The sequence below is a fragment of the Panthera onca genome, chromosome B3 (assembly GCF_046562875.1).
Source record: "Panthera onca isolate mPanOnc1 chromosome B3, mPanOnc1 haplotype 2, whole genome shotgun sequence".
Lineage (NCBI taxonomy): Eukaryota > Metazoa > Chordata > Mammalia > Carnivora > Felidae > Panthera > Panthera onca.
Window position 1 is genome coordinate 42,691,865 of NC_138344.1, and position 12,611 is coordinate 42,704,475.

At 39.0% G+C, this 12,611-nt stretch overlaps 1 protein-coding gene across 4 annotated transcripts in view; it reads left to right on the forward strand.

The window, feature by feature from the left end:
* Nucleotides 1–29: 29 nt before the first annotated feature.
* Nucleotides 30–12,611, forward strand: part of VPS13C (vacuolar protein sorting 13 homolog C) — a 192,745-nt gene continuing 180,163 nt past the window's right edge. For 3 of the 4 annotated variants that reach the window (XR_013556316.2, XR_013556317.2, XM_078448671.2), the window contains exon 1: nucleotides 30–223. Coding sequence is in view for 2 of the 4 variants with exons in the window: in XM_078448671.2 (XP_078304797.2) it covers nucleotides 124–223 (100 nt within the window). In the remaining 2 variants the exon portion in view is untranslated. The remainder of the gene's footprint in view (nucleotides 224–12,611) is intronic. The other variant, XM_078448672.2, reaches the window with a different exon arrangement.

Here is a 12,611-nt window from a genome sequence, read left to right on the forward strand (position 1 = left end):
GGTCACGCGCGCGGCGCGAGGGCGGGCCGGCGCCCGCGGGGCTGTGGTTCGCGGCGCGGGTCGCCGCCCTCAGCTGCGCCGGGCGGTTCCGGCTCCTCCCTCTCCCGGTGCCTCGGTCGCACGATGGTGCTGGAGTCGGTGGTCGCGGACCTGCTAAACCGCTTCTTGGGGGACTATGTGGAGAACCTGAACAAGTCCCAGCTGAAGCTGGGGATCTGGGGCGGTAAGCGAGAGGGCGTGCATGGCAGGCTGCCCGCGCTGGCGGAGGGGCCTACGTCGCGGGCTCTTACCGCCCGGCTCCATCCCGGGCCGGGCTCCCTTCGCCTCCCGAGACTCCGCCTCCGGGGAGGGCGCTCGGCGGGGCCCCCCTCCCCGGACGGCAGGTGCGGGGTGCCGGGAGGCCTGTGCCACCGCCACGGGGGCCGGGGTACCCGCCTGGGGTGGGGAGATGCGGCAGGGTCGCGCTCGCGCTGCCCGCGTTCCAAGCTTTCGCGTCCCCGAGGCGGTCCCCCTGCCCTGTCCCGCCCTCTGCCCACCTCGCAGGGTCCTCTTGCTGCCTTCCTTAAGAAACCTTTCTGCTCCCGCACCCTGTGCAGTGGAGACTGCTGCGTGGTTACACACGCTCTAATAAAGTGGCACCAAGGAAGAAGAAAAAGGAAATTGCGTTTCACAGTTGCCTTCTCTTGGCAGTTGTTGATGAGCAGGAACTGGGTTTCTTCTCTTTAGGATTGCAGGGTTTGGGAGGGGGTCCATCGACCCCGGAACATCCTTAGGAAAGGCCTGTTCGTATGGCTTCCTACTATTAATACTTTCAGCTTTTGAGAAAACGACTTCTTCCCTTAATATTTACTTCACGTCAGTAAGATGACTTTCAGTTTTATTTTGGACGACGGAAAAAAATAATTCAGGCGACATCTGGCATCATCATTAATTAGGTGCATGCCCCAAAATGTACCCCAGCGTTTCTCTCAACCTTGAGTGCGTAGAAGTAGACAGTAAGTAGTATGCTTGCACACTCTTCGGAGAGATTAGTCATTTGCACTGATTATGCATATTAAGCTTTGGGGCTCTTGGGAATACTTTTCACTCTACAAAAGACTTTTGAGAATTTTGTCAGCTTGGGAAGGAAATTCAAAGAACCACTCAGATGGATGGAACTGCCTTTTCATTGAGTCAACCTAAAGTGAAAGACCCACGCTGTCGGATGGGGTAACCACTAGCCGCTCTGGCTGTTAGGCCCTTGAAGTGTAGTAACTGCCAACTGAGACTTGCTGTAAATACAACATGGAGTTTTGAAAATACTCAGTAGGAGAAAGAGTGTAATACCTCAATCTTTTATGTTGATTATACGTTGAAATAATATTTGGTTATATTGGCTTAAATACATTATCAAAGTTCATTTCCCCCTTTCTTTTTCCTTTTTTAAAATAAAATTTAAAAAAATTTAAATTATTATTTTTTGATGTTTAATTTTGGAAGCGAGGGACAGACAGAGTAAGTGGGGGAGGAGCAGAGAGAGAGGGAGACACAGAATCTGAAACAGGTTTCAGGCTTTGAGCTGTCAGCACAGAACCCCACGCAGGGCTCGAACTCGTGAACCCCAAGATCATGACTTGAGCATAAGTCAGATGCTTATCTGACTGATCCACCCAGGTGCCCTCCCCCCAAATGTTTTAATGTTTTGGCGTTTTTGAGAGAGAGTGAGAGCGCGCAAGCAGGGGAGGGCCAGAGAGAAGGGGACAGAGGGTCTGAAGCAGGGTCTTTGTGGACAGCAAGGAGCCTGATGCCTGATGTGGGGCTCGAACTCAAAAACCCTAAAACCATGCATGACCTGAGCTGAAGTCAGATGCTCAAGCAACTAAGCCACCCAGGTGTCCCCTCTTTTAAAAAACAAACAAAAAACAAACAAAAAAAAAACTTGTTTCCTAAAGCATATAATTACGTATGTGAACCATATATTTATATTGGGCAGTGTTACAGAACCATGAGTGCTGCCCTAGGTTGTGGAGGAGCCTCCTTTGAATAGGTTGCTGATCCTTTGACTGGTTCAGTTGTGGTTTGCCCAACACTACCCCCTTCGTTTACATGCCCTCCTGCAACATTAATATAATGCAAGAGAAGGAGAGAAAGAGACATGTAAGGAATTAAATATCCAGTGCCTTCTGCAGGAATCAACTCTTTCTTAATACTGTCAAATACAAATTATTGCTTCTAGTCTAAACTTTATTTAGGAATTTAGGATTTAGGAAAGCATTTAGAAACCTGGATTCTAGGGTGTTGTGTTGGACAAGCCACTAACCTTACTCGGCCTCATCTTAATTTAAACGTAAAAAAATTTTTTTAATGTTTGTTTTTTTTGGGGGGGAGGGGCAGAGAGGGAAGGAGACACAGAATCCAAAGTAGGCTCTAGGCTCTGAACACAGAGCCTGACGCAGGGCTTGAACTCATGAGCTGTGAGATAATGACCTGAGCCAAATTCGGACATTTAACTGACTGAGCCACCCAGGCGCCCCTTTCTTTTAAGTTTAAAAGAAAAAAATAATGACACCAGATAATGTAATAGTCCTTTGCGGTCACTGCTCAGAATCATCTACCAGTATGTAACATTGCGTCCTATTTACCTCAGATTATTTTTAAAGAAATAAAGTTTATAGATGAATGAAAGATTTCTTCTCTACCAAATCTTACTTTTCTTTTACTTAAAAATTGGAAGTTGGGATAGATAACAACTAAGGGGCCTTCCAGTGCCAATACTCTGTGATTCTGGTTGCAAGTGTTTTTACTATGAAATTGTGATGTAGGCTGGCTGGGGATTTTGAACTTCTCATCTGAAATTAAAATGCCACAATATTATGTCATTTACTCCTTTTTAAAAAAGTTTATTTGTTTTGAGAGAGAGAGAGAGAGAGAGAGTGAGTGGGATGGGGTGGAGGTGGGGGTGGGGAGAGAGTCCCAAAGAGGCTCTGCGGGGTCCACGCAGAGCCGGATGTGGGACTCAGATTCAAAAACTGTGAGATCATGACCTGAGCCAATAACAAGAGTCAGACGCTTAACCGACTGAGCCACCCAGGCACCCCTATTCCTCTCTTTTTTGATGGAATGTAGAAAAATAAATTTTTTTTTCTGAGATCTCATTTTGTTTCTTTTAGATGAGGTATGCTGTCAGTGGCCAATATCCCTTTTATAATAGGCCTGAGAAAATAAACTGTATCCACTTGAAGTCCACTCAGTAATTCCCTTAGCCTTATCAACCCACATCTCTGCTTCTATAAAATTTTGCCACCTTTTATTTCTGTGGTTTATAAAGGAAGCTTTTATGGTTATTATTCAATGTATTTTTTATAACACTAATTGTCCTCTTAAAGGCAAAATATATGTTGAGTATTTCTTCTGAAAATATTCCTAAAGAAATAATTTAATTAATTTTTTAAAATAATATTTAATTTAACTTTTTGTGGTAAACAGGTTGGTATATTAAGAAATAAGCTGATATTTATGACATCCATGATACTGACAAGTTTTATAAAGAATTGAAAATTGTATATAATCTTATTTGGAGACTGCTTTATAAATAAGGTTTATGTGTCATAGAGTTTGGCTGTTTACATTTTTTTTTTTTATTGTTATATTTTCACATCCTGAGAAAAGAATTCAACCTGTAACAATTTCACAGGGCTGATCTTAATTTTCTTTAGACATAAATGGGAAACTAAATTGATACTTCTTAACTGGAGTATTTGACCAGGTGAAAGCAGTGATTTTTCAGCTGGAAATGAGTTTGCCCTGAAGGAATATTTGGCAATGTCCGAGACATTTTTGATTGTTACACTGAGGGCTGGAGGTATGCTACTGAGGTCTAGTGGGTAGACCGTAGGCATACCGCTACATTGTACAATGCACAGGACAGCTCCCCACAACCAAGAATGATCCAGCCCAAAATGTTTTTTGAGTAACTGGTCTAAGGAGAATATTGAGATTACCTTCTGCATTTTTAAAGAGAACTTCTGGATGCTGAACAAGTTGTAGTAAGAAGTGAAAAAGTACTTAGAGGATGTATATGCCTTATAAAATTTGTAACTTAAGACAGAAACAGAGGTCTTAAGTGATTGAGAGGTATCATGTTGGTAAAAATGAAAAATCTTCCCATGATACCAGGAAGTAGTTTTAAAAATTAAAATATTGTATAAACAATTTGCAAAGGATTGTAGCATGCATATATTCGTACATGCATAGACACAGTGAAATACACAATAAATAAAATGTAGAGTAAGAAGGATGGGGAAATTTTATTTGAAAGTCTAGAATCGGGAAGTTTCTTGTGGATATTGTCTTTAAATTAGAGATGACTGCCGCCCCTTCCCCCTGCCAAAAAAAGCTTTTTTTTTTCCTGTTTTTATTAAAAGCTTTTTTTCTTATTCTTTTCCTCTTATTTTTTTTAATGCCAAGAAATTCCTATGTTTTTAAATAGGGATTTAAGGAGAATGATCTTTAAAAATTCTTGCTGTTACAGGAAAATTAGGCCCTGCTTATTTACTAGTTGTGGGATCCATGGGCAAAACGTTTTAATTCTTTAAGCCTCAGTTTCCTTATCTGCAAAATGGGGTAAATAACACTATGTGATGTAAATGATGACAAAACCATTTGTAATTCTAATTGTTAAAATGTTAATATTGATGGGGCGCCTGGGTGGCACAGTCGGTTAAGCGGCCGACTTCGGCTCAGGTCACGATCTCGCGGTCCGTGAGTTCGAGCCCCGCATCAGGCTCTGTGCTGACAGCTCAGAGCCTGGAGCCTGTTTCAGATTCTGTGTCTCCCTCTCTCTCTGCCCCTCCCCTGTTCATGCTCTGTCTCTCTCTGTCTCAAAAATAAATAAACGTTAAAAAAAAAAAAATGTTAATATTGATAGTGATAAACCTAGCTGAGTTATGGAAAATAGCCTGCTTTATTTTCATGAGTATGTTCCCTCTAGGCTTCAGACTTCAGGGTTTTCATAATCTGTGTGATTATGTGTGACAGTAGTATGACAGTAGTGTGACGATTTGGTATAGAGGTAGCACAACACATGTAAACATTTCTTATTTTCCAAACTTCTTAAAAGAATAAAAAATCCATTTGCATTTGAAGTTACACTTAAATACTAGTATTATCTGCCAGGTGGTTTGTAAGTCAGGTTTTCAAAGGTTCAGAAAAGTGTGTGGTGGGCATGTTGCTGCCTATGCAAATAGTGAAGGTTTGTCTGGGTTTTTGTTCTCCACAATCTGGTACCTGAAGATAAATTGCACAGCCCTTAGCTATTTGAGCTGTGTCCAGGATGTAATTGTTTTAAGAGTAACATGTATTTGAAAAGGTATGTTGAAATACCATATCTTTTGCAACTTGCTTTAAGGAGTATTGTTGCAGTGTAGAACCTTTGTTAATTTGATTTTTCAAAGCTGATTTACTGTGGAAAGTCAGCAGGAAAATCCTTCATTCAGAATTCTCACTCCCATTTGGCATGCAGAGTATATATAGAGGCTATGATGTGTTGGATGCAAGGGGTGGCTATGGTGATCAGAGGAAGAAGCCAGGTGGAGTGCCCACAGTTTGTGGTTCTGCAAACCAGGCTGAGTCTGTGCTGATTACCGTACTGTCCTTCACCTCATGCCTGACACTTTTCCATCAGCTGCCAGATACTGTTGGAGCAGAGCAGCACAAGGAAGAAGGAAACCTGGGGATATAATTCCATCTGTGGTACTGCCTAGTTGTGTGGCTTTTGGCAAGTCACTAACTGGTCGCCACTATTTTCTTATCTGCAAATGAGAGGGTTAGACAAGGTCATCTCTTCTGGCTTTCAACTTTTGTGATTTGAACAAAGCCAGAGCTGAGAGATCTCCTTCATTAGATAATGAATATCTTAATCACGGTATCTTTCCTCTTTGTTTTTCACTCAAAATAGTGAGCAAAGAGTCACAGTCACAAAATGTGACAAGATAAATGAAGTTCCAGCCTCATGCTGATATTTGCAAATCCAAATCTATCTAGTATGTTACACTGTCTTGACAGGTAGCTGTGGAATGCAAGAAATCGAAGGTCTCTTTGGTTCTTTTGTACCTTGATAAAACGTAACAGTATCTAGATATTTCTAAACTTGTAGAGGAGTTTTTTTTTAGCCCTTTCTTCCCAGCCAGCACTTGGTACAGTGAAGGCCATTTCTCAGTAGCCTGTCCTATAGCATATAAAATAACACATAGTTGAATTATAATATATTTATGCTCAGTTATTATCAATTAAAGCAATGCTTAAAACACTTAAATTGAAAATAACCTTACCACACATTTAAATAACATCATAAATTAAAAATACACCCCTTTACCAGAAATAAAACAGGAAGTTAGTACTTTGGCAACCGTTCTGCTAGGAAGGTCTGCCTTCCTGAAAGGGAGAAAGTTTAGCCTTAATCTGGCAGCTTTCTGCCTTTCATTGCCAAGACTTTCTGTTTTAATAGGGAAATGGAAAGAATAAGAGTTAACTTTTTCCTTTTCCCCTCTCTCTCAAGACAAAGTCTCTGTGAACGATTAAAAGGAATCTGCTGGGGCATCTGGCTGGCTCAGTCAGAATGGCATGTGACTCTTGGTCTCGAGGTTGTGAGTTCAAGCGCCACATGGGATGTAGAGATTACATAAATAAATAAAACTGAAAAAAAAAGTCTGCATTAACTAAATTAATGTGGGTTGAATCGAAAGATTCAGTTGGAATGAATTGCTATCATAGTTTCTTCAGTATTCTTTACTGAAACAATGGTTATTAAAATAATTTGTTTCATACTTGAAAGATTGTTCAGTCATTTAGTTTAGCTCACTTTCTTGGAGAATGAAAGTGTCTGAATATTTTGATATACTATCAAATAAATAGTGAGTCTGTGATAGATACATAAAGGAAATAAAAACCAAATATATAGCACTGCATATTCTTTTTTCATTATTTTACAGTATGCAAAGATAGTTTCATGGAGCAAGGCATGGCATTTTTGTTTGTTGGGGTTTTTTGTTTGTTTTTAATCACAGTTTGATTTAATATCTGTGTTTTATATTAAGAACATCGACCAGGGAGTCAGGAGACATAGGTTCTATTCTTAGCACTGCTACACATTAACTGTATAATCTTAGATACATTACCTAATCTCTTTAGCCTTCAGTTTTTTTCATGTAAAGTGAGAGGGAATTAGGTTTAAAGATCTTTATGGTTCTGAATAGTTATACCTTATGAATTTCTGTCTTTTGTTTTTGCAAACACAGCTTTTTAAAAAGTTCTAAAATAACCATTTTGCAATGCCGTCTTCTGACTCTGTCCTTCCTTTGTGGTTATGTCCTCATTAGTTGTCCGATTTTATTTTCCCTTTTTGGTTTTGGATTTTTCATACTCTTAAAATGCAGAGACCAAAAATGGATCCACCATCTATACACGTATCTCAGTGTTTGTGTAAGCACAAGAGAGATAGAATTATCTTCTGAATTAAAATTGTCTGCCCATTCTCTTCTGCTCTTTGAAAGATAGTGTGATGTTCTGAGCAAAACATTGGGCATCAGAAAGTTTGAGCCCTGGCTCTATCATTTATTAGGTTGACATAGTATCCTTACGCCAGCCATTTAACCTCCCTAAGCCTCAGTTTTCTTTTGTTTGATGTCTGTGTCCTGTCTCCTTCATTGGGAGACTGTGAGGATCAACAAATGTTATAGATCAGAGAGTGTTTTCTAAAGTAGAACGATTTTATGTTCTTGTTGTAGTTGTCCTACCGCAGCATAATATGCATTCTAAATGAATCAGGTCAATGTTCATTGTGCACTTACTGTGGGGAGAATCATTAAGGAATTTATAAGCAGGTTGGGGAAATATTTATATAGTTAAGTGCCACATAAGAAAGGTACAGCTAAACTTCTGTGACAGTTCAGATGAATTATTTCTGCCTAAAGGTATTTAATGTCAGTACTGTATTTCTTCATTTATTTTGTAGGCTTTATGCATTGAATAAGCCATTCCTGGACTTAGGTTTGTTCCATATTCCAGTACCATTTCATTAAAAATTTTTTTTTAATGTTTATTTATTTTGATAGAGTGTGCAAGTGAGCGAGGGAGGGGCAGAGAGAGAGGGAGACACAGAATCTGAAGCGGGCTCCAGGCTCTGAGCTGTCAGCACAGAGCCCAATGCGGGGCTCGAACTTACAAAGCGCGAGATCATGACCTGAGCTGAAGTCAGACACTTAATCGACTGAACCACCCATGTTCCACCCCCATTTCATTTTTATTCATAAATATACTAATTTGGTTGTTTTCTATAATTTAGCTACCATTTCTATTTCTGTTTTATTTTCTTGTGATGACTCCACCTCTGCTTACCTTGGTGTCATTTGCTAATTTAATAGATTCACTGTCATTTTCATCTTCTGGTTCTTTAGTAAGGATTATTAGATAGATTCTGGTCCAGGATTTACCCTTTAACGTACCTCTGAAAATACACTTAGGGATTAACTTTGAAATTTTATGTGTGACTCCCCAGCTGTGTATGCTCATCTAAAATGTGATGGTTTATTGATGAGAATCACGTAGGATGAGAATGAGAAGCCTTCTCTTCTGACGCAGACTACATTTCCTGCTTACTGTCATCCTTTAGGCCTGTCAGTCCATCGTAAAAGGAAATCACTTCATAGAACTTCCTTACTTGTCTGTCACTGTGGTCTTTTTGGAACTTCATGGGATTAGAGACACCTGATTGTGGGATTGGCTTTAGTGCCTTCCTTTCTGGTGGTGGTGTTTATCTGTCCCTCCTCCAATTATTATTCATCCTTTTTCTCTTTTTTTGTTTATTTTAAAGATTTGACACAAGGGTGCCTGGGTGGCTCAGTTGGTTAAGCACCTGACTTCAGCTCAGGTCATGATCTCACGGCTCATGAGTTCGAGCCCTGCATTGGGCTTTGTGCTGACAGTTCAGAGCCTGGAGCCTGCTTCAGATTCTGTGTCTCCCTCTCTCTCTGCCTCTCCCCCATTCATGCTCTGTCTCTCTCTCTCAAAAATAAATAAACATTAAAAAATAATTTAAGGTTTTGGCACAGATACGGCCTGTGTTTCAGCCCTTGATCTGGCTATAGCAGTAAAATTATTTGCATGTAGATGGAATTATTATGTTATCTTGAAGTAGAGACAAGAAATTAAATCTTTTTCCTCAGTATTCAGTCAAATATAAAATGGTTGATATGTAGGAAGGGCTTTGATCTTAGTCTTATAAATTATTTTTTATGTAAATGGGATTTCTGGCATTCTGAGAATATAGACTATTAAACTGATACGTACATAGATTTAGTGGAAGAGTACATATTAGCACAGTGCCTTACCTAGATAAAACACTCATCCACTGGTTGAATGAATGAATGCACTTATGACCTGGTGTTTATCTGCAATATGCTGCTGTTCTTCCCATTTTCTTTGTACTAGGACCAGTGGCTCCTCTTTCAGTGCAACTAATTTATTGAATGTGTCATTCTTATTTCATTGTTATATTTACTGTTAGATAGCATTCACATTTTTCAGAGAGGAAGTATGCATTTGTTTGCTAGACTCTACATAGCGGAAATAGATTTAAAAAGTTTTTTTTTTTAAACATTTATTCATTTTTGAGAGAGACAGAGCCGGAGCAGGGGTGGGGCAAAGAGGGAGACACAGAATCTGAAACAGGCTCCAGGCTCTGAGCTGTCAACACAGAGCCCCATGTGGGGCTCAAACCCACACACCGTGAGATCATGACCTGAGCCAAAGTCCAATGCTCAACCGACTGAGCCACCCAGCTGCCCCTAGAAATTGATTAAAAAAAAAAAAACACGTCTTGTAAGTAAGGTAGATATTAGATGTAGGAGGAATGTGCATAAAATATACTGTGTTCCTATTGACCTTAGAACTTACAAGGGCACCTGGCTGGCTCAGTCGGTAGAGCATGCAACTCTTTATTTATTTTTTAAATGTTTATTCATTTTTTGAGAGAGAGAGAGAGAGAGAGAGAAACAGACACAGAATCTGAAGCAGGCTTCAGGCTCTGAGCTGTCATGACAGAGCTCAGCACAGAGCCTGACACTGAGCTCCAACTCAAGACCGGGCCAAAGTCAGACGTTTAACCAACTGAGCCACCCAGGCCCCCTAGAGCATGCGACTCTTGATCTCAGGGTTGTGAGTTCAAGCCCCACATTGGGTGTAGAGATTACTTAAAAAAAACAATAAATAAAAAGAATTTACCTTTGTTTTGTTTTTCATTTCTTATTCTAGTTTGTATAATTTTAACATAAAATTGTTATCTGATTATTATAAAAACTGGAAAATACTAAAAAATATTAATTAAAATCCTTAATCCTACCTGTTAGCAGTTATCACTATTAACTCTTTTTGTCAGACTTTCTAAATATACTTGTCTAAGTCTGTTAGCCATATTGGTAGTTTTCAGTATTTCACATTTAAATATCATCTCTTCTTTAAAGAACCAAAGTGCCACTGTAATAGAAACAGCACACTTTTTAAAAGTGCATTTATATTTTTACATTCATCAAGTTAGCGTCTTTAATAATTGTTGAAGAAATACTTTATATCTAATGCAGATTATTTCTGAGCACTTCTGGTGACCCTTGACCCACTAGTGAGAGTCACTGGGTACAGCAATCCAGATTCATAAGCAAGTTTGCAGGTCTCTCTGTGGTCCTTAGATCTTGTTAAACTAGTTTGGATTGCTTCAAATATGTACTAGCATCTGTGCAGTTCACTTCTTTTGGTTTGAATAGAGTTCCCAGTTGTAATTATTTATAATTCATCATCTGACAGAATTAAATCCATGGATATGTTTCTACTCTATGTAATTTTTGTACATATAAGACTTCTTTTTTGTTTGTTTATTATTTTTGAGAGAGAGAGAGAGAGAGAGAGAGAGAGAGAGAAACAGAATCTGAAGCACGCTCCAGGCTCTTAGCTGTCAGCACAGAGCCTGACGCAGGACTCAAACTCACAAACTATGAGATCATGCCCTGAGGTAGGATGCCTGACAGACTGAGCCACCCAGGTGCCCCACATACAACTTCTTAAGGATTTTTTTTTTTTCCAATTCCAGAACCATATGTCACTTTTCCTTGACTACTTTATTATCCCTGCATTTGGTCTGTGATGTCCTCTTGTCGTTTCTACCTATAAAATAACTTCTTATTCTGACTCTACCTCTTTGATCCTGAAGTTACCGTTTCAGGTTTTAATTTCTCTGTAGTGTTGTAGAAGCTGCTTGACTGCCTGTATTCTTTCCCTTTCCTTCTATTATAATGCTGATAATATTTTATTTATTCCCATTTATGAGACTTCTTACCTTCTCTCCTTTTTTGTAGCTTTCATCGGGTAATTTTAGAAAATGTAAAATACATGTGTAGCAAATGAACTTTATTATATGGAAATAACTGCTGTGATCATTATGGTCTCTCGTCTTACAGTTGTTTTCTTTGTATGTGTGCATATATATACTTTTTAAATTACATCAGTTTAGATCAATCTGAACATTCTTTGACCTTTTTAAAAACTTAATATTTTGTGAACATTTTCCCATGTCTGTCTCCATTTTTTGCTCTATATTGTAGCTGTATTATGATTTATGCCTTCTTGGACATTTAGTTCTTTAGGTACTTCCTCTCTCCCATTCATCCATTTCTTTCTGCTGTTACAACCAATGCTGCAAAATCCTTGCAGCTAAATTGTTTGGACAGATCCATGGTTATTTCTTAGGAGAGTAGAGTAATGGTTCTAAAATACAGCTCTGATTTTGTCATTCCTCTTATATGTATTTCATCTCTGTGTTGTGACCAGTCTGAACTTTTCATTTTCATCCTAAAAACTCTTCGTTAGTCTGGCTCCTGCCAAACTTTCTGACTTTATCTCCTCTTGTTTTATCACACCCTCCAGGCACACTAAATCACATGTGGTTTCTAAAATGTGTCTTACTCATGCACTCACGTTTGTCCTGTTTTCTTATCCACTCAGGAAATATTTCTTTGGCCTTCTAGCCTTGACTTTCATGGGAAGTTCTTGATCTCTTTGGGCAGTTAGGTGTCTCTTTCTTTGCATCTTGTATACTCTTCTCCTGGAATGCCATAGAGTTTTTACAAAATTTTAGAAATGTAATCTCCTTTGCTAGACTGTGAGCTCCTCAGTAGCAGGGATGTCATTTTTGTCATTTCTCCATTCAGTACCTAAGAAGAATTACTCTCTTAGGTAGTTCCTGAGAGGTACTACCTCTTAGTAGTAGGTGGTTAATAAATGTCTGTTTGAAAAAAACTTGAGATCTGGGGAAAAGTACATCTCTAACAATGGCATAATGGAATTGAATATTCTTTTTAATTTGCTCCGAAGTACTGTGGGGTAAAAATTACTTGACTGAAAAATATTTTTGGATAGCATAGAAAGAATAGTATTTTTAAAAATATAAATGTGTCATGAGTGATTAAGAAAATGTGTAGCTGAATAACTCATGCTTGTATTTAATATTGAAATGATAGTTTTATGAACCTTTAGAGAATTTAAGTGAAATGGAATTATTATGTGATCTTGAAGTAGAAACAAGAAAT